The 22,935-nt window shown below is 41.7% G+C and overlaps 2 protein-coding genes across 4 annotated transcripts in view; one reads left to right on the top strand and one right to left on the bottom strand.

Moving 5' to 3' along the window:
* The window catches only part of IQCF3 (IQ motif containing F3), a 69,686-nt gene that overhangs the window by 29,922 nt on the left and 16,829 nt on the right, over window positions 1–22,935 (bottom strand). The gene's annotated exons all lie outside the window — the stretch shown is intronic.
* IQCF6 (IQ motif containing F6) lies at window positions 15,102–15,792 on the top strand. Its single transcript, XM_039243710.1, has 2 exons — window positions 15,102–15,159; window positions 15,364–15,792. Exons 1-2 carry the CDS (start codon window positions 15,145–15,147, stop codon window positions 15,772–15,774), a joined length of 426 nt encoding a protein of 141 aa, XP_039099641.1. The 5' UTR covers window positions 15,102–15,144; the 3' UTR covers window positions 15,775–15,792.

The following is a 22,935-nucleotide window of genomic DNA, read 5'->3' as shown; positions in this document are numbered from 1 at the left end:
ACCCACAGGGAGCACTCTGGCACGGAGAACCAGTGTCTTCATTTCCTATGGAAACTGTTCTTTTCTATCATTCTAGTCACAAAGGCCCAAGGTGAGCCTTTTGACTTGCAGCTCTCCCAGCCCAGATGCTTCATAGTAACCGAGACAGACAACCTGCACCTGCTGCATGGCTTTCTGTCAAGCACCCTCAAGACACATGACAAGGGAAAACCAAGGCCAACATCTGATTGGGCTTGCTGGTTAAGGATGCAGTGGGCCACTTTTGATTCGGACAGTTTCTTACTCAGGTAGACAGTGAAAGCAAGATTAGCCAAAATGCCTGGTCCCTGCGGTTCCTGTCCCCACACAACAATAGGAATGACATGAAATAAAAGGGCCAGATGACTTCAGTGCAAGTCGTTGCTGAGGGGCCCAATCTAGGCTATAGCTCGGTGGCTTTATATCCTACAGCTCTATTGGGGGGGTGGGGCAAAGAGGCCCCCTCCTAATCAGAACCCAAGGGGAGACGGCAATTGTCTCATAATAACCTCCCAGGGAAGACAGCAGCTCCTCACATACCCCCTACACCCTCGTCCTCTCCTGTTCCAGGAGGATCCCAAGGTGTCCGGCCAAAGACTTGTACTCACTGTGGTTCAAGCCTTTGCCTTTGTAACCTACATGGCTATGTGCAAGCCTGCCACGACATGATCATTCCTCTACAGCTCTATCCCCTGACTTTCATGTATCCACTAAGATTTCTCAGGGGCCCAGGCCACTCCATCAGATACCATAATTACTTGTGCCTGAGCCTTATTTGTCTTAAGGCAGCATTGGATGAGTGACCACAGCATGACTCCCAGTCAGGTGATCAGGCCCACTGATGGTGCGGACTGTGGCCAGGCTCTGCATCTGGAGCTGAGCCCATAGCACGTGCCACCCTTCAGATGCGGCACAAGGTCCAGCAACAGAGCGCTCCACCCCACCCAGCAGGCAGAGGCCAGGGCGGTGCCTTTGTCTCTCCCCAGTAACACTAGAAAACTCAGCATGATTAGTCTGTGAAAAGGTATAAAAGAGTAAAAAAAAAAAAAAAGAAAAAGAAAAAGAAAAAGAAAAAAGAAAAAGAAAAAACCAGGAAGAAGCTGCAGAGAATCATATCAGTGTCCAGAAAGTCAATCTTGTTCTGTTTTCTCAAACAGAGACTGTTCCTTTCTGGAATCAGCAGATGTTGGCAGGTTCCAAGAGTTTTCATTTTCTTCTTCTTTTTTTTTAATGTTTATTTTTGAGAGAGAAAGAGACGAGAGAGAGAGAGACAGAGTGTGAGTGGAGGAGAGGTGGAGAGAGAGGGAGACACAGAATCCAAAGCAGGATCCAGTCTCCAAGCTGTCAGCAAAGAGCCTGACGTAGGGCTCAAACTCACAAACCGTGAGATCTCAACCTGAACCGAAGTCAGATGCTTAACCAACTGAGCCGCTGAGGCGCCCAAGAGTTTTCATTTTCAAGGTTCTCACTGGTCATTGAGGGTGGTGGTGGCAGTCTGGGTAACAGTGACTAGATGCCCTGCAGACAAGAGCTGTGAGAGAGTAATGGTGCCTGCACCCCTCACCCTTGGGATCTAAGGTGTTCTCTTCTTAATTCAGCTTAGTTCAGCAAGAATCTGGTTCTGTGGTCTTCCTTACATACCCTGTGCCATCCTAGCACACCTCCCATCTCCTGATATGAGGGCCACATCATCACCACCTTAGAAGCTGTCACCCATGGTCATGATCAGACTTTTTCCAAGGAAATGATCTCTGATCAGGCAGCCTGGAAGCCACCTTTGGAAGTAGAGACATCTCTGGAAATGCCCAGCCTCACTTTTGCCCTTGACTTACAAGTTCCTTCTCCATTGCTGGAAAAATCCCAAACATTCTCTCTAGGTATTTAACATCTCTGTGACATGTCTCCTAAATTTATCTTTCTTTCTTTCTTTTTTTAAAAGTTTGTTAAATATTTTATTCATTTTTTGAGAGACAGAGAGAGAAGCAGAGTATGAGTGGGGTAGGGACAGAGAGAGGAGGAATCCAAAACAGGCTTTGGGCTCTGAACTGTCAGCACAGAGCCCAATGTGGGGCTCAAAACCACAAACCATGAGATCATGACCTAAGCTGAAGTTGGACGCTTAATGTGAGCTACCCAGGCGCCTTGATCTTTGACTTCATCTTCCTTCCTATCCCCCCTCTCTTACTCTGCTTCTGCCACACCAGCCTCCTTGGTGTCACTCGAACATGCCACACGCCACATGCTGGGAACATTCCTGCTTCAGCTCCTCGACACCTCCCATCCCCCAGATGCCTGTAGAGCTTCCTTCCTGCCTCCTTCATCACAAAGTGGCCCGCTCTCTGACCACCCATAGAAAAGTGAGACTTCCTTTCCATCCAGCATGCTCTGTCCCTGCCCCTTTTGACTTTTCTTCATAACAAACATTACTATCCAAACACTCTCTACATAACTGTTCCATAAATACAGGAATCTTGCTTGCTTTTTTCACTGTTGGTTCCCCAGCCTCTACAACACTCTGTGGCACAGAGTGCATGCTCAATAAATAAGTGTTGAGTAAATAAATTTTGTCTAATCTAGTGAAATAAATCCCACTGAGCACAGGCCACTCAATCCTAGTTCAAGGACAAGCGCCTTCCCTTGGCCCTGGGCCTAGTCATAGATTCCAAGCAACACTAAGAAAGAATTTCTGTTCAAAGATTCATTCATGGGGCGCCTGGGTGGCTTAGTCGGTTGGGCGTCCGACTTTTCGCTTAGGTCATGATCTCGCGGTTCGTGGGTTCGAGCCCCGCGTCGGGCTCTGTGCTGACTGCCAGCTCAGAGCCTGGAGCCTGTTTCAGTCTGTGACTCCCTCTCTCTCTGACTCTCCCCTGCTCGCACTGTCTCTCTCTCTCCTAGAAATAAATAAAAATACTTAAAAAAAAAAAAAAAGATTCATTCATCCATTCAACAATTATTGAACTTCTACTATATGCCAGGTACTATTATAGGGATTTGTTAAAGCAAAGAGTAAGACAGGAAAGTCCCTACTTGCATGAAGGTTACAATCCAGTGAGGAAAACAAACCAACAAATAAATGTGCTTTCCATTAATTGGGACAGATGGCCATTTGTGATTGCTGTGCACTGAAGAGGGGGTTTGTGGGTCACACTGTCTAGTTTTGACATTGCTAACCCTCACCAACAAGGGCTAGTTTGTTAGAAAGATTCTTGCAAAAACCCCTAAACAGAAATGCTAACTAAACTCAAGAGCACAAGCCACACAAAGAAACCCTGGTGCTGTAATTTTTCTAACCTCTAGAGGGAGTTCTTCATCAGCCAAAATAAGATGCCATGGAAATGCTTTTAGAAACAGATGTTTTGAAACATTTCCTTCCTTACGTGATTTTGTTGCCAAAAAGTTCACTTATAAAAACTCTTATAGCTAAACACTTATGACTTTGAAAATATAATTTCCTCATATACTAATCATTTACCTCCCACCTTCACCCCCTTAAATTGTATTAGTGGTCAGTGTTCTGGGCAAAAGAATTATCTAACAAACTGCCAGAAGTATGAAATGTAGGCAGAATGTGATCATTATTATAAGAGATTTCAACATTAGCAGCCAAAACTAAGGGTACAGGGGAAACTAAGAAATGATAATCAACAAACAAAATTCATCAGACACACACAGAACTTGACATCTTTCAAATGGAGAGCAATCATTTCTTTCATACATCTACAGAATATTTACAAAGGACTGGCACGCACTTGGCCAGCAAAAAAAGTTTAATTTACAAATATAATCAGTATTTCTAATTATATCAGAAAAAATACACTAAACATGTTTAAAGTCTTACCTCATTGGGAATTAAGGAAAACCTTTGATGGAAGGCAAAACCAAAATAAAATCACAAATTACCAAAAGAGCAAAAAGAAAAAGAAGACTACTTGTTATTTTTTTTCTGAAAAGAGACTACTTCCTAACAAAGCCTGGACATGGACAGACTCTCACAGCCTCAAAAGCCTTCGTTATTAAGGAAGAAAGACCCAAAATGTGGAAACCCATCACTCATCCTTTGAATGAAAATAAAACAAGAATAAAAACAAAAGAAGAATCTAAAAGAAATGAGGACAAGGGAGATAATAAAAAGAAATAAAATTTTAAATTACTGAAACAGACATCCTCCCCTGCCAAAAAAAATTAGGGAAAGAGAAATAAGCTTAAGAATGGTTTATTTGAAAAAGACTAATAAAAGAGATAAACTTCTATGAGCCAGATTTAAAAAAAAAAAAAGGGGGTAAAAATATACAAGATAGGAAATGAGAGCTGAGGACATGACTACAGATGTGGGGAAAATTTATAATTATTTGGAGAGAGTATTCTGTGCAATTTTATAGCTAACGAAATTGGAAAATATTGAGGAAATGGATGATTTCCCAGCAAAATATGAATTATCAAAATCAACCCAAGAAAAGTTGAAAACTTGAATAGATCAATTACCACAGCAGATTATATTTATTATGTATTAAATATTTCCCGGGAACCAGATGGTTTTATGGCTGAGTTTCATTTAACATTTACAGAGGAGATAATTCCAAAGCTATTTAAATGATTCCACATAATAGGAAAAAAGAGGGAAAACTCTCCAATTCATTTCAAGGAAGCCAACTTAACATTCACACCAAACCTGATACAGATAGGCCCCAAAAAGAAAGCTAGATAGATCAGGGGTTGGCAAACTTTTCCTGTAAAGAGCCAAAGAGTCTATATTTAAGGCTTGCAGGCCATACGGTGTCTTAACTCTGTGTTGGAACACAAAGGCAGCCACAGACATGATATAAATAGATGAATGTGCCAGTGTTCCAATAAATCTTTATTATAGACACTGAAATTTGACTCTGATATAATTTCAAGTGTCACAAAATATTATTCTTCTTTTGATTTTTTCCCAACCATTTAAAAATGTGAAAACTATTCTTAGGTCATGGGTTGGACCAAAATGGGCACTGGGCCGGATTTGCCTGGGTGGGTGCAGTGGTTTGCTGACCAATGTAATAGCCCAATTTTACTAATCCATATAAATGCAAAAATGTAAAATGAACATTACAAAATAGAATCCAGCAATATGTCAAAAGAATCGTACAGTAAGATTAAATAAAGTTTATTCCAGGAATGGCTCAATATCAGGAAGAATTAGCATATGTTCTTAGTGAACAATTCAAAGGAAAAATGAACCGCCACTTGATTAAATCAATATATGCTAAAAAGGATGCTTATGAAGTTCAGCAGCTGATCTTACTAAAACTCTGTAATAGGAAGAAACTACTTAAAACTGATGAAGACTTATTTTGTTTCAGGCAAACAGCATTCTAAATGGTGGGGGGAAAGAACACTATTTCCAATAAAATCAGGAACCTGACAGGGATGCTTCCTATCATGCCTATTAGGCACAGGCTCTGGTTCCTGCAAACACAACAGGATGGAAAATCGGTGTACGTTTTGAAAAGGAAATAAAAACTATTTCTTTCCGTTGCTGAAATGATCATATACTTTGAAATTCCAAGAGAATCTAATGAGAAAAAAACAGTCTATGAGAAATAATAGAAAATTTGGCATGTGGCCTCATATAAAATAAATATATAAAAACCAGTGATAGTTTTCTGTATTAATAGTAACCAAATGGAAATTCAGTTGAATAAAACATTCTGTCTGCAACAATAACAAATTATTAAATACTTAAGAATAAACTAATCTGGGGCGCCTGGGTGGCTTAGTTGGTTAAGCGTCCGACTTTCACTCAGGTCATGATCTCACGGTTTGTGGGTTCGAGCCCCGCGTCGGGCTCTGTGCTGACTGCCAGCTCAGAGCCTGGAGCCTGTTTCAGTCTGTGACTCCCTCTCTCTCTGACCCTCCCCTGCTCACGCTGTCTCTCTCTCTGTCTCCTAGAAATAAATTAAAAACAAACATTTAAAAAAAAAAGAATAAACTAATCTGTAAGGACAATACCAGCATAAAAGAAAGGGGGGGAAGCAACATGGGGTCAAAGTTTTTATCTACAGTTGAAACTAAATTGTATTAATTTGAGTGGACTATTGTAATTTACAGTGCTAGTTGTAATCTTCGGAGTGACACAACAAAAAATTTAAAAATATATAGTAAAGGAAACAAGAAAGGAATCAGAACGGTAAACTAGAAAACCTAACACAAAAGAAGGCAGTAAACGAGGAATTGAAAAACAGTAAGAGGGGCACCCGGGTGGCTCAGTCCGCTAAGTTCCTGACTCAGCTCAGGTCATGATCTTGCAGTTCATGAGTTAGAGGCCTGCATTGGGCTCTGTGCTGACAGCCCAGAGCCTGGAGCCTGCTTCAGATTCTGTGTCTCTCTTTATCTCTGCCCTTTCCCTGCTTACACTCTGTCTCTCTCTTTCTCAAAAACAAACATTGAAAATTTTTTTAAATAAAAATGGAAAAAGAAAATAAGGATATCACATATAGAAAACAAATAGCAAAATGTCAGTTCTTTCTTACCAGTGATTATATTAAACAGATTAAACTCTCCAATCAAAAGCAGAGAATGGCAAAATAGATTATAACAAACAAAAATGGTCCAACTATATTCTGTCTACGAAACACTCTCTTTGCATCCAAGAACACAAACAGGTTGAAACAGGAAGGATGGAAAAAGATATTCCAGGCAAATCATACCAAGAGAGCTGGGTAGACATACTAACATCAGACACAGTAGAGTTTAAGACAAAAATTGTATAAAACACAAAAAAGACATTATCTAGTAATAAAAGAGCCAATCTGTCAAGAATATATAATAATTATGGGGGCACCTGGATGGCCCAGTAGGTTAAGCATGTGACTCTTGATTTCAGTTCAGGTCTTCATCTCAGGCCAGTGAGTTCAAGCCCTGCATTGGGCCCTGCACTGGGTGTCAAGCCTCCTTAAGATTCTCTCTTTCTCTCCCTCTGCTCCTCTCCCTGACATGCACAAGGCCTCTCTCTCACTCTCTTTTTCTCTCTCTCAAAAAAATATGTAAGAATTATAAACATATATGCACATAACAAAAGTCCCAAAATACAGGAAGCAAAACCTGAAAGAAGTGAGGGCAGAAATAGAAGTTCAAAAATAATAGTTGGAGATTAATCAGTTGATCAATTAGACAAAAGATAGACAGGGAAAGAGAAGACTTAGACATCACTCTACAGCAACCAGAACTGACAGACACCTAGAGAACACCCTACCCAACACCAGCAAAACACCCAAACTCCTTGAGGGCATGTACAACATTCTTCAGGACAGACCATGTATTTGGCCACAAAACAAGTCTCAATGAATTGAAAAAGGTTGAAATCATATAGAGTATCTTCTTTGACCACATGTAATGAAAATGGAAATAAATATGAATAATAGAATATTAATAAAAATTAATAATAGAAGGAAATCTGAAAAATTCACCACTTTGTAAAAATAAAAACCACACTTTATTTTTTTATATCTTTTTAAAATGTTTATTATTTTTGAGAGAGAGACAGAGATAGAGACAGAGCATGAACAGAGGAAGGGTAGAGAGAGACACATACACACAGAATCCAAAGTAGGCTCCAGACTCTGAGCTGTCAGCACAGACCCTGATGTGTGGCTCAAACTCATGAATGGCAAGATTGTGACCTGAGCTGAAGTTGGATGCTCAACCTACTGAGCCACCCAGGTGCCCCAAAAAACATACTTTAAAAGATAATATTTATTTATTTTGAGAGAAACCGTGCATGCACACGTGAGGGCGGAGGAGGGGCCGAGAGAGAGAGAATCCTAGGCAGGCCACACGTTGTTAGCCCAGAGTCTGAGGCCTGATACGGAGCTCGATCTCACAAACCATGAGATCATGACCTGAGCCGAAATCAAGAGTCAGACACTCAACTGAACTGAACCACCCGGGCAAGTGCCACTAAAAACACACTTCAAAAAAATTTTTTTAATGTTTATTTTTTGAGACATAGAGAGAGACAGAGAGACAGAGCATGAGTGAGTGAGGTGCAGAGAGGAGACAAAGAATCTGAAGCAGGCTCCAGGCTCTGAGCTGTCAGCACAGAGTGCAACGCGGGGCTTGAACTCACGAACCATGAGATCATGACCTGAGCTGAAGTAGGACGCTTAACCGACTGAGGTACCCAGGTGTCCCAAAAAACACACTTTAAAACAACTAATATGGGTCAAGAAGAAGTCCCAAGGAAAATTAGAAAATACTTTTATATGATTAAAAACAAAAACACAACATCCCAAAATGGATGGGATGCAGTAAAAGCAGTGCTCAGAAGGAAATTTATAGCTGTGAATGCCTCCGTTAAAAAAGAAGAAATATTTCAGATCATTGATCTCAGGGTCATGAGTTTGAGCCCCACACTGGGCATACTTTACTTAAATAAATAAACTTTAAAAAAATCTCAAAATTAATAACCTTCCACCACACACACACACACACACACAAACTAGAAAAAGAAGAGCAAACTAAATGCAAAGCAAACAGGATAGAAACAGTAGAGATTAGAGCTAAGATGAACAAAATAGAAAATAAGATAAACAATAGATCAATAAAACCAAAAGTTGATTCTCTAAAAAGACCAATAGAACTGGCAAACCTTTAGACAGACTGAACAAGTGGAAAGAGAAAAAACTCAAATTAGTGAAATCAGGAATGAAAGTGGGGACCTTACAAAATAAAAAAAATCATAAGAGAATCTTATAAACAATTTGCTATGCCAGCAAATTAGATTTCCAAGTAGAAATGTGAAAATTCCTAACCACACACAAAGAACCAAAACTGACTGAAGAAGAAATAGAAAATCTGAATGGGCTTATAACAAGGAAGGAGATTGAATCAATAGTTTAAAATTTTCCAATAAAGAAAAGCCCAGGACCAGCTGACTTCATTGGTGAATTTTATCAAATATTAAAGAAGAACTGATACCATTCCTTCTAACATTCTTCCCAAAAACAGAAGAGAAAGGAATGCTTCCTAACCCATTCCTTGAGGCCAGTACTTCCAAGATACCAACTCCAAAGATACCATAAGAAAGAAACCCCTAAAGACCAATACCAATTACGAGCACATATGCAAAAACTCCAAAAATATTATCAGAAAGTCAAATCCAAAAGCATAGTAAAAGGATTATACACCACCTAATGGAATTTATCTCAGGAATGCGAACAAGGCAGGTGCAACATATGAAAATCAATGTTAATCTATTAAAGGAGAAAAAAAATCACATGATCATGTTGATACAGAAAAAGATTTTGACAAAATCTAATACTCTTTCATGATAAAAAAAAAACCCCAAAACATTCAATATCCTAGGAGTAGAAGACAATCTCTCAACCTGACAAAGGGCAGCTATGGAAAATCCACAAGAGACATTGTTCTTAATGGTGAAAGACTGGAAGTTTTTTCTCTAAGATGAGGAATAAGACACAGATAATCTGTTTTCATCACTGTTATTCAACATTATGCTGGAAGTTTTAATCAAGGCAATTAAGCAAGAAAGAGATCTGAAATGCATCCAAATTGGAAGTAAAATGATCTCTACTTACATATGAAAATCCTAAGGAATCTATCAAAAAATTATTAGATCTAGTAAACTAATTCAGCAAAGTTGCAACATACAAAATAAACACACAAAAACAATTTGTTTTTCTATATGCTAGCCACAGAAAATTTAAAAATGAAATTAAGGAAACAATTATATTTGTAGTAGCATCAAAAAGAATAAAAATAGGGGCGCCTGGGTGGTTCAGTTTGTTAAGCATCTGACTTCAGCTCAGGTCATGATCTCATGGTTCTTGGCTTTGGGCCCTGCATCTGGCTCTCTGCTGTCAGCACAGAGCCGGCTTTAGATCCTCTGTCCCCCCACTCCCCACCCTTTCTCTCTGCACCTGCCCCACTCACCATCTCTCTGTCTCAAAATAAATAAACTTAAAAAATTGTTTAAAAAGAAAAAAATACTTAGAGATAAATTTAACCAAGCAGGTGCAGGACTTGCAGACTTAAATCTATAAAACATTGAAAGAAATTAAAGGAAACCTACGTACAAGGAAAGATTCTGTGTTCATGGGTCAGAAGACTTAATATTCCCCAAATTAACTTACAGATTCAATGCAAACCCTTTAATTCTCACTGTCCTTTTTTACAGAAATGGAAAGCTAATCTTAAAGTTCAGATGGAAATGCCAAGGTGTCAGAATAGCCAAAGTGATCTTGAAAAAGATAAAGTTGGAGGACTCAAACTTCTCAATTTCAAAGCTTACTACAAAGTTACAGTGATCAAGGTAATATGGTACTATCTAGATAAATAGATCAATGGATTAGAATTGAAAGACCAGAAATAAACCTATAGATCTATGTTCAAGTGATTTTTTTTTTAATTTTTAAAGTTTACTTATTTTTTGAGAAAGAGGGAGTGAGAGCAGGAGAAGGGCAGGGAGAGAAGGGGACAGATAATCCAAAGTGGGCTCAGCAGAAAGCCCAACGTGGGGCTCGAACTCAAGAACTGCGAGATCATGACCTGAGCTGAAGTCAGAGGTTTAACTGACTGAGCCACCCAGGCGCCCTATGTTCAAGCGATTTTTCAGTGAGAACACCAAGACTCAAGGGAAAGAATATTCTCTTCAGCAAATGGTGCCTGGACAACTGAGTTACTCCTTGCAAAGTCATGGAGTTGCATTCTTGTCTCACAGCATATACAAATATTAACTCATAATCGATTGAAGTCCTAAAGGTAAGAGATAAATCTATAAAACTCTGAGAAGAAAACATAGGAGTAACAGTTCATGAACTTGGGTTTGGCAGTGGATTCTTAGCTATGGCACCGAAGTGCAAGCAACAGAAGAAAAATAGGTAAATTGGATGTCAACAAAATTAAGAACTTTTGTGCACCAAAGGTCATCATATAAAAAGGGAAAAGAGGGAAAAGACAACCTGAAAAATGGAAGAAAATATTTTCTTTTTTTTTTTTTTTAAATGTTTTATTTATTTCTAGGAGAGAGAGAGACAGACAGACAGCGTGAGCAGGGGAGGGTCAGAGAGAGAGGAAATCACAGAATGAACCAGGCTCCAGGCTCTGAGCTGGCAGTCAGCACAGAGCCCGACGCGGGGCTCGAACCCACGAACCGCGAGATCATGACCTAAGCGAAAGTCGGTCGCTTAACCGACTAAGCCACCCAGGCACCCCTGGAAGAAAATATTTTCAAATAAAATATCTGATAAGGACCTAGGGGTCTAGAACTTATAAAGAAGTTTTACAACTCAACAACAAAAAGACAAAGAAGCCAATTAAAAAATGGTCAGCAGATGTGAATAGACATTTCTTTTTTTTTAATAGACATTTCTCAAAAAAAAAAAAATACAAATGCCCTCAAAGGACATGAAAGACATTCAACATCATTTATCTTAGGGAAATGCAAATTATAACCCCAATGAGATGCTATGATTTAATTTAAAAAAAGCATATAATCAGTGTTGACAAGGATATGGAGGCTGGTGGGAATGTAAAATGTTCTGGCTGTTGTGGAAAACAGTTTGGTTGTTCCTCAAAATTAAACACAGAATTCCCACATGACCCATAAATTCCACTCCTAGGTATATATCTAAAAGAACTGAAAACAGGTGTTCAAACCAATAGTTGTACACAAATGCTTAGAGCAGTACTATTGACAATCACCAAAGAGTAAAAACCACTCAAATTGGCAGATGCCAATTTATGAGTGGATACACAAAATGTGGTATATCGACGCAACAAAATAGTAGTTAGCCACAGAAAAGAATGAAGTAACTGATACATGTTAGAACACGGATGAACCTTGAAAACACTCTAAGTGAAGAAGCCAGTCCTAAAAGGACATTTATTCTCTCATTCCATTTATAGAAAACATCTGGAATAGGCAAATCCATAGAGACTAAAAGCAGATTAGTAGCTGCCAGGGCCTGGGATGACAGAAGGGTAGTGGGAAGTCACTGTGTAATGGATACATGGTTTATTGATGTGCGGGGGGGGGGGGGGGGGTGTGAAATTAGAATTAAAACAAGGCAAGGGATGCCTGGATGGCTCAGTCGTTTAAGTGTCTGGCTACTGATTTCGCCTCAGGTCATGACCTCATGCTCACTCTCACTCTCTCTCAAAATAAATAAATAAATAAACATTAAAAAAAAAAGACCGTATCAAGTTCAAACTAGAAACTGGAGGTAGATTGCGATGATGGTTGTACGATATGGTACATGTACTAAAAGCCACTCAGTTATATGCTTTAAAATGGTTAATGGGTGCCTGGGTGGCTCAGTCAGTTAAGCATACAACTCTTGGTTTTGGCTCAAGTCATGACCTCAGGGTTGTGAGATCAAGCCCATGCTCATGCCGAGCATGGAGCCTGCTTAAGATTCTCTCTATCTATCTACTGCTAATGCTCTCTCTCTAAAAAAATAATAAAATATTTAAAGTGGTTGATTTTATGTTGTATGATTTTTACCTCCATTAACTTAAAAAGATACATAAAACACACAAAAAGTTTTATATTTCCTTAGGTACATGGATGTACTGTGTCTATAAATGCATAACTAATTATCCAGGACACCTCCAAGCTGGGAGTAGTAATTATGTCAAGAAGGATTGCCAAGGGATATTTTATCTTGAAATGTATGAATTAAAAAGAAATTATTTTTAATAGAAAATGTAAGTTAGTCTGTGCATGGTATAAATTCTGGAGGAAGAGCTTTGGAGGCAAAGATTCACTTTCCACCTTATATGTTTCTGCATTATTTTAAATGTTAGAAACAGAGGTACCATTTTTATAATAAGAACAAGAAATTGAGCAAGGAGAAGAGAGCTGGAAGCTGGGGGCCAGAGGGGACTGATGAAATAAAGACCAAAGCTCGTGGTCTGTGATCTTACCTCTTGGCCCCATCTGCTGCCATTTTGCAAATACCTGCAAAAGTGTGAACATAAATGGGGCCAGCAGGGTTTCCCAGGGACTTTGAAGAAGGAGACAAATCCAGGGTATTCTGGCAACAACCCACCCAGGCAGGATGGGGAAGGGGAGAGACTAACAAGGAATAGCAGGATCTGGCACCTTGACCATGGCCACCTGGCCCGGATGGACTGAACCTCAGCGCACTGGCCATGCCCACAGCCTGTGGATCGCTTCTGCAGAATCCACAAAATGGATGGATGCCTGATGCCAGCACCAACAGCTGAGTGCAGTGATGGAGACCTTTGAGAGACTGATACCAGCTCTCTGCTCACCCAGACTGACAATCATTAAAGGAAGCAACAAAGTCTGCTACAGAGGACTTTTCACATGATGGAAAATGCTTGTGTGGCTGACAAGAGAGACAGAACCTCCGAGACACTCCAATGGCCAGAACCATGGCCATGAGGATGAGCGATCACAGGAGGACTCAAATAGACATAAACAGGAGCCAGAGACAGTGCACAGCCCAACAAGCAGTAGGCACCTAGCAAACCCTCATGCAGAAAAATGAATGCTAAAGCGCATGCTGAAGCTAGAGCCACAATGGCCTTCCAGATCCCAAAGGGTTCCCGGCATCTCTGCATCACCTGCGTCTGCACTTCCGGTCCCAACCCTGAATCTGGAATCGCAGCTTTCTGTGAGCTCCCAGGAGACCTGGCTGCACAATTGCATTCTTACACACGGCAGGGCAGATCCAGTTTTTGTGGGACCTGAGGCCTATATAATTTGGAAGGCCTACTTTAAGAAAAGGAATACAAGATTATAGGCTTGAAATTGACATGTGAATAATGAAGGACAAATAAAGAAATCACAACAAATTGTAAATGCTCAAAAGTTGGCAAATACCAAAGCACAGCATCACATATCTATTAGCTCATCTTTCTGCAGCATAACCTTTGATTACTTCTGCATATGATGATTTTGCAATATCACTTTTGGTAGAAACTTGTTTATTATAAATACTCAGGATGCATAAAGTGTGATTTCTCATGCTGACTTACACACTGTTCATAGCAGCTCTGCTAGTTGCTGCACTGAAATCACAGGAATTCTGATCAACTCCCTTTCACAAAATTCACACCAAAATAAGAGAAAAGTATGGCATGTTTATAATGGCCTCACTGCATTAGCAGGTATATTCCCATCAAGACAGAACCTCAGTTTTAATCAGGCATCAGTGAGAACAGAATCTTCTAGTTATGGTTTTACATGTCTAATAACAGGAAGAACTTTCTACAGAGCAGCTTTTATCTCCAAACTTTTTAAACCTTCCTTTTTCTCCCCCGCCCACCTACTTCTGGTGCCTGGCGCTGTAGGACATGTTCATATCACCGTAGCAATGCGTGTCGCTGCATTTTCATACCACCACACAGTAACTGGTAAGAGCCTTCCTGGAAGCCATGTCTAGCAGAATGGCTGGCAAGGATGTATCTATTCCCCGCGGCGACTGTGAACCACATAAATCTGTCTCATTTAACCCAAACTAAGTATGCATATCTCAGCTCTGTTTCTCCTTAGTCATGTCCCAAAAGAGGCTGCAGCCACCACACCACTCAGTAGAAGAGTGACAGAGGGAGACAGACAGGGGGAGACGAGGCCCTCTCCATTGTACTAAAGGGTCTTGTTTTCACAAATTTTACGTGAAATCATACTAGCCTGTGAACGCACTGTTTGGAGGCCCTCCCATGGACTCTGACACTTAAGCTTCTGGAAACCCAACCTGGCTAGGAGTATTCCTAAAGTAAAACCCCTTACTTGAAGGAAAGTTGTGTGAGTCTAGTGCTGCCGCCAGCAGGAACAGAAACAAGTGACTGGAAAGTGTAGAAAGGGCAAGACTTAAGAGGCCAGTTGGGTTTGAGAAATATACTGCAAGCAAGAGATAACCACAGGCACCCAAAATGATGGGAATCAACAAATGAGGGGACTGGTCACTCCATAAGGAGACTTGAGCAAGAGGAGAGGAGAGAGATGTGGCAAAAATGTGGATGGATAGGACCTAATGAGGGGGGAGCCCTCTGTGCAGGTGGGCGGAGTCTAATGAAGGGGGTGACTAACAGTTGAGGGCGGGGCTAAAGACTAGGGTGGCCTAACTGATAGATGAGCAGACTCTGAAGACCAGGGCCATGGACACACAAAATGTGAGTACGGCCCACTCAGAAGGGGTCTGCCTGGCGGATAATGAGCACTGATGAGTGGGAGACTGGAAATAAGATGAATGGGCCTAGAAATGGGACGGCAGGGCCACCTGTGCCAGGCCCCCTTTCTTCCCAGCACCACAGATAGGGACAGAAATGGGGGGATACCCCACTGAGCATCTCCCTGTTCTTCCCTCCCCTGATCAGTTACAGAACGCAGCCATAAAGATTCAGTCATGGTGGCGTGGCAACATGGTGCGCCGGACGTTACTGCACACAGCACTCAGGGCCTGGGTCATCCAGTGCTGGTGGAGGTCGATGCAGGCCAAGATGCTGGAGCAGAGACGGCGCCTGGCACTAAGACTCTACACCTGCCAGGAGTGGGCGGTGGTGAAGGTGCAGGCACAGGTTCGGATGTGGCAGGCTCGCAGACGGTTTCTTCAGGCACGCCAAGCGGCCTGCATCATCCAGTCTCACTGGCGCTGGCATACCAGCCAAACCCGGGGCCTGATCCGGGGCTGCTACGAGGTCAAAGCCAGCCAGCTGGAACTTGACATCGAAATCCTCTTGACCTCGGGCGCTAGAAGAGCCAAGGAGACTGGATCTCTCTTCCAATAAAGACACTTACTGAGCACAGTCTTGCTCTTTGGAAATTAGACCCATAAAAGAGGGATCAGCCCACCCTAGAACAGACTCTGATGCCTCAGCCAGCCTGACCCCAGCTCTCTCCACGAGTAGGGTTAGGCATTGGGCTTTATTTTTCTGTAGCCCCTCCCCAGGCATCTCCATTCAAGGAAGGACACCAGAGAGTCAGGCTGCAGCCAGAGCCAGCTGGGAAGGCCAGGATTCCGCAGTCCTGTGCTAGGCAGGGTCCTCAAGGCCAGTGCAGTGTTTGACAGGGAGCCAGGAAGACAGGGCACCCAGCTGAGCAACAGCAGGACAGGCGCTGTGTCTCAGTGGGGGGTAGTCAGCCAGAGCCAGCCTCTGGGGAAGACCAGGCCAGGAGCCCAGGAGCAGCAGCTGTGCCTGTTGCTTCCACCACCAGGGGCTGACAGACAAGGTTTCCCTTCCCTCTGCTGGCCACTTCCTGGGAGAACCAGGCACTGTGGGGGAGGGGAGAGAGAGCCCAGGAAGGTGGGGCTGAGGAAACAAGCAAAGGGAGTCCGGGGGTGGACAGGGGGAAGGACTTCCCCTATGCCACTGGAAGTCATTGGTTTAGGGAAATGACCTCTAAATGTTACCACATCCTCAAAGTAGCTGTTCTGGCATCCCCCCAAGATCCGCTGTATTTGTTCCAACCCTCCCACAGATGGCCACGCCCCCTGCTGGGCCTGCCTCAAGGGGGAGCTGATGGGCTCTGCCGGCTGAATTTCTTGCTAACTCTCAGCACCCAGGCTCAGCCCTCTGTGTATTCGGCTCTCACAGCCTCTGCTTGGATGCTCAAGGCCTCTCAGATATTTGTCTCTGAACTTGCCTCCCATAAGCCTGAGGCTCGTAACCCTCCCCAGGGGTCTGCAATGGGTGGCCTTACCCGAGAGGTGGGAGGTCCAGCTGAGGAGGTATACAGAAATCAGAGGTCCTCAGGGGCCTTGCTTCCCCTCCCCTCAAGGGTGTGTGTGTGTGTGTGTGTGTGTGTGTGTGTGTTTGGGCTCAGGAGAGGGTGTCCCAGAACAGTCATGGCAGAGGTGGAGATTCAGGGATCAGTCTGACACCCACTGCCTCCAGTAGCTGTTGGTGGCAGTGACGCAGCCAGGTAGCATGCTCTTCCAAAGGAACTGCTTCAGGAGCTTTGGGCACAGCTCTTACCTGCCTGTCTCGCCAGAGCAAGAGGGAGGAGACTCGCCAGGCCTGCATGCTGAATATGGCAGAATTCTGCATGATTATCCCTTTAGGCACCACCCCTGCAGTGAGAGGTGGTTAAAACCCAGGCTGGCAAGGCTTTATGTCTCGGATTCTCAACCTACACTGGACATTGGAATCCCCTGGGACACAAAACATACCAGTGTCTGGGCCCACCCAGAGATCCTGCTTTAACTGGTTTGCGGAGAGACCTGGGCATTGAAATTCAGTGTGCGGCCGCAATTTGGAAACCGCTGAGTTAAGCCCTTCCCAGCCCAGGTAATATAGCCCACTAGGCCTGTGTGGTCCTACCTGGGGATGGTGATGCAGAATTCCAAACTGCTCACCAGGCTCAAGGTAATTAAGGCTTTCCACTCTGTGATGAGCCAAGAATACAAAGTAAAATGGGGATTCAGAGGGAGAGCCCCTTTGGTGGAAAATTCTTGGAAGCAGGAAAACACAGGTAGCTGGGGCTGGGATGGGGAGAGGTTGTTGGGGGGGAAATATGTAGGGCCTCTTGTCCCCAGAGACATGACTCCAGGAATATGGCACCATTCATGTGTGAGCAGTGGAGACTCAGGGACCAGCCCAAAAAAGGCCAAGCTCCATCCAAGGTCTTAAACTACCACCTTGGCTCTAATGGCCTGGGGTCTTGAGAACTGGAGGTGGGCTGGACCTGTGGGTGTTGAGCAACAGAGAGCCTGAGGCAGAAGAAATGAATGAGACAGGATTGGAGTCCACAGAAGGGATCCCCTTTAGCATCTGGGTCTGTGGCTAGAGTTGGCCTGGATCTGTGGAGACACCCACAGCTCCTCAGCAGAGGTGAGGCTGTAGGTGGGGTTTTCAGGGGCAGGCCTCTCAGACCCTTACAGAACATCACAGACCTTCCCTTCTATTCCCCACCATCACTGTGAATTGAGCTGGAGAAGGAACTCTCCCTGAGAATACACTGAAACACTGGAAGTGGGGATGGAGTGTGGGGGGAGGGGGAGATGCTTGTAGCCTTGGGGCAGGAGTGGTCCTAAGCACACTCTGGGGGACTCTGTATCCCCATTCTTGCTCTTTCCCCAAGTGAACTGTGCCCTAAGAGATATTGCCCGAGGCCTGATCAACAAAGAAATATACTGACCTTCAGACTGCCCCAGCATACTGGGTCCCTAAGAAGACGGTTCAGCAAGTAAGGGCCCATCTCCTACTGGTCGCTTCCAGCTCTGAAAAAGGATTCCCAGATGGCATTTCATTCTTGCTCCCAGGATGCCCACCCCATGCTCTCAAGCCCCTCACCTGATACATCTCCGACCTTAGTTCTGATCCCACTATTCAGGGTCTCCATCCTGCCTTGTCTTCTGCTTCTCTCTGTCCCACATGGCAAACCCAAAATGAGATGGCACTGTGCAATTGCAAGATTTACATTACAGCTACAGTAATCAAGATAGTACAGTATTGTTGAAAGAAGAGCTAGATCAATGGAACAGAAGAGAGAGCCCAGAAATAGACTCACACAAATATAGTCAACTGAACTTTGAAAATGGAGCAAAGGCAATCCAATGGGAAGTTTTCTTTCAATAAATGTTGAAAAAATGACATCCACATGCAAAAAAAGTGAATCTAGACACAGACTTTATGCTCTTTACAAAATTAACTCAAAATGGATCACAGGAATGTAATACTCTGACAGCCATGAAAGAATGAATCGATAAGTTGAACCTCATTAAAATAAAAGCTCTGTTCTGCAAAAGACAGCGGTTAAAAGAATGAGAAAAGAAACCACAACCTCAAAGAAAATGTTTGCAAAAGACACAGCTGATAAAGATTTGTTATCTAAAATATACAAATAACCCTGAAAACTTAACAATCTTCATTAAAAATGAAGAAAAGATCGAGCAGACACTTCACCAGAAGAGGTACACATGGCAAATTAGCATATGAAAATATATTCAACACAATGGATTATTAAAGAATTGAAAATTAAAACAATAATGAAATAACCGTACACATCTATTAGGAAGTGAAAAATCCAAAACACTGAGAACACCAAATGCTGGCTAAGATGTGGAGCAACAGGAATGCTCATTCAGTGTTAGTGGGAATGCAAAATGGCATAGCCACTCTGGAGGAGAGTTTGGTGGTTTAATACAGAATTAAACATAAGCTCCCCATATGATCTAGCAATTCAGCTTCTTTGTATTTACTCAAGTAAGTTGAACACTTATGTCTACACAAAAATCTGCATATCAATGTTTACAGCAGTTGTATTCATAATTGTCAAAAGTTGAAAGCAACCAAGAAGACTTTCCAATGGGTAAAGTGATAAACTTACTGCAGTACATCCATACCACGATGGAATATTTAGTGATAAAAAGAAACAAGCTGTCAAGCCACAGAATGACATGGAGGAATCTTAAACTTAAATCTGAAAAGGCAACATATTGCATGATCCCAACTATAAGACATTCTGAAAAAGGCATACTATGGAGACAGTAAATGGTTGGCAGCTGTCTGGTGGAGGGAATGAGGGACGAACAGTAGCATTTTATTCTGTATGATACAATAAATGCAGATACATGAAATTGTCTATTTGTCAAAAACCATAGAACTACACAACACAAAGTGAGCTCTGATGTAAACTATGGGCTTCAGCTAATAATAATGCAGCAGTACTGGTTTGTCTATTGTAATAAATGCACCACGCTAATGCAAGATGTTAATAATAAGTTAAACTGTATGCAGCAGGATGAGGAGCAGGGAGCCCATGGGAACTCTATTTTCTGCTCAAATTTTCCATAAACCTAAAACTGCTCTAAAATGAAAGGCTGTTAATAAAAAATAAAAGGCATAATGACTAGAACAAAAGTACTAAAGCTGTGTGCATTTGTACATAGAAAGTCATAAAGTACTCAAACATCTACTTTAATATTTCACTTAGCATAATACCCTCCAATTCCATCCACATTGCTGCAAACAGCCAAATTTCATTCTTTCTTGTTGCCAAGTACATATTCCATTGTATATATGAACCACATCTTCTTCTTTCTTTTTTTTTTTAAATATTTTTATTTATTTCTAGGAGAGAGAGAGAGAGACAGCATAAGCAGGGGAGGGTCAGAGAGAGAGAGAGGGAGACACAGACTCCGAAACAGGCTCCAGGCTCTGAGCTGGCAGTCAGCACAGAGCCCGATGCGGGGCTTGAACCCACGAACTGCGAGATCATGACCTAAGCGAAAGTCGGACGCTCAACCGACTAAGCCACCCAGGTGCCCCGAACCACATCTTCTTTATCCATTCCTTAGTTGATGGGTGTTTAGGCTCTTTCCATAATTTGGCTATTGTTGAAAGCGCTGCTATAAATATTGGGGTACATGTGCCCCTATGCACCAGCACTCCTGTATCCCCTGGGTAAATTCCTAGCAGTGCTATTGCTGGGTCATAGGGGAGTTCTACTGTTAATTTTTTGAGGAACCGCCACACTATTTTCCAGAGCAGCTATACCAGTTTGCATTCCCACCAACAGTGCAAGAGGGTTGGTTCCCGTTTCTCCACATCCTCGCCAGCATCTATAGTCTCCTGATTTGTTCATTTTTGCCACTCTGACTGGTGTGAGGTGGTATCTCAGTGTAGCTTTGATTTGTATTTCCCTGATGATGACTGATGTTGAGCATCGTTTCATGGTCTTCCTGGAAAAATGTCTATTCATGTCTCCTGCCCATTTCTTCACTGGATTATATATTTGTCAGGTGTGGAGTTTGGTGAGTTCTTTATAGATTTTGGATACTAGCCCTTTATTTGATATGTCATTTGCAAATATCTTTTTCCATTCTGTCAGTTGACTTTTAGTTTTGTTGTTTCCTTTGCTGTGCAGAAGCTTTTTATCTTGATGAGGTCCCAGTAGTTCATTTTTGCTCTTTATTCCCTTGCTTTTGGGGATGTGTCAAGTAAGAAATTGCTGCGGTTGAGGTCTAGGATGTTGTTTCCTGCTTTTTCCTCTAGTGTTTTGATGGTTTCCTGTCTCACATTCAGGTCTTTCATCTATTTTGAGTTTATTTTTGTGTATGGTGTGAGAAAATGATCTAGTTTCATTCTTCTGCATGTTGTTGTCCAGTTCTCGCAGCAGCATCTGTTAAAGAGGCTGTCTTTTTTCCATTGGATACTCTTTCCTGCTTTGTTAAAGATTAGTTGGCCATACATTTGTGGGTCCAATTCTGGGTTCTCTATCCTATCCCATTGATCTATGTGTCTGCTTTTGTGCCAATACCATACTGTCTTGATGATTACAGCTTTAGTAGAGGCTAAATTCTGGGATTGTGATGCCTTCCGCTTTGGTTTTCTTTTTCAATATTACTTTGGCTATTTGGGGTCTTTTGTGGTTCCATATAAATTTTAGGATTGTTTGTTCTAGATTTGAGAAGAACGCCAGTGCAATTTGATTGGGATTGCATTCAATGTGCAGACTGCTTTGGATAGTACTGACATTTTAACAATATTTATTCTTCCAATCCACGAGCATGGAATGTTTTTCCATTTCTTTGTGTCTTCTCCAATTTCTTTCATAAGCTTTCTCTAGTTTTCAGCATACAGATCTTTTACATCTTTGATTAGGTTTATTCCTAGGTATTTTATGGTTCTTGATGCAACTGTAAATGGGATCAGTTTCTTTATTTCTCTTTCTCTTGCTTCATTATTGGTGTATAGAAACGCAAACGATTTCTGTACATTGATTTTATACCCTACAACTTTGTTGAATTCATGTATCAGTTCTAGCACTCTTTTGGTGGTGTCTGTCAGGTATCCATGTAGAGTATCATGTCATTTGCAAAAAGTGAAAGTTTGACTTCATCTTTGCCAATTTTAATGCCTTTTATTTCATTTTATTGTCTGCTGATGCTAGGGCTTCCAACACTATGTTAAAAAACAGTGGTGAGTGGACATCCCTGTCATGTTCTTGATCTTGGGGGGAAAGCTTTCAGTTTTTCCCCATTGAGGATAATATTAGCTGTGGGCTTTTCATAAATGGCTTTTATGATGTTTAAATATGTTCCTTCTATCCTGACTTTCTTGAGGGTTTTATTAAGAAAGAATGCTGTATTTTGTCACATGCTTTTTCTGCTTCTATTGACAGGATCATATGGTTCTTATCTTTATTTTATTAACATAATGTATCACATTGATTGATTTCCAAATATTGAACCAGCCCTGCAGCCCAGGAATGAATCCCACTTGATCATGACGAATAATTCTTTTTTTATGCTGTTGAATTCGATTTGCTAGTATCTTGTTGAGAATTTTTGTATCCGTGTTCATTAGGGATATTGGCCTGTAGTTCTCCTTTTTTGTTGGGTCTCTGGTTTAGGAATCAAAGTAATGCTGGCTTTGTAGAATGAGTCCAGAAGTTTTCCTTCCATTCCTATTTTTTGGAAGGGCTTGAGAAGGATAGGTATTAACTATGCTTTAAATGTCTGGTAGAATTCCCCAGGGAAACCATCTGGCCCCGGACTCTTATTTGTTGGGAGATTTTTGATAACTGATTCACTTTCTTCACTAATTATGGGTCTGTTCAAATTTTCTATTTTTTCCCATTTGAATTTTGGTAGCGTGTGGGTGTTTAGGAATTTGTCCATTTCTTCCAGGTTGTCCAGTTTGTTGGCATTTAATTTTTCATAGTATTCCCTGATAATTGCTTGTATTTCTGAGGGATTGGTTATAATAAATCCATTTTAATTCGTGATTTTATCTATTTGGGTCCTCTCTTTTTTCTTTTTGAGAAGCCTGGCTAGAGATTTGTCAATTTTGTTTGTTTTTTCAAAAAAACAACTCTTAGTTTCATTGATCTGTTCTACTGTTTTTTGTTTGGATCCTATATTATTTATTTCTGCTTTGATCCTTTTTATTTCTCTTCTTCTGCTGGGTTTGGGTTTTTTTTTTTTTTTTTTTTTTTTTTTTTTT

Source organism: Hyaena hyaena, unplaced genomic scaffold, assembly GCF_003009895.1.
Source record: "Hyaena hyaena isolate Hyena2069 unplaced genomic scaffold, ASM300989v1 scaffold_231, whole genome shotgun sequence".
Classification (NCBI taxonomy): Eukaryota; Metazoa; Chordata; class Mammalia; order Carnivora; family Hyaenidae; genus Hyaena; species Hyaena hyaena.
Note: the sequence above shows the minus strand (reverse complement) of the source record. Positions and strands in the feature narration are given on the sequence as shown.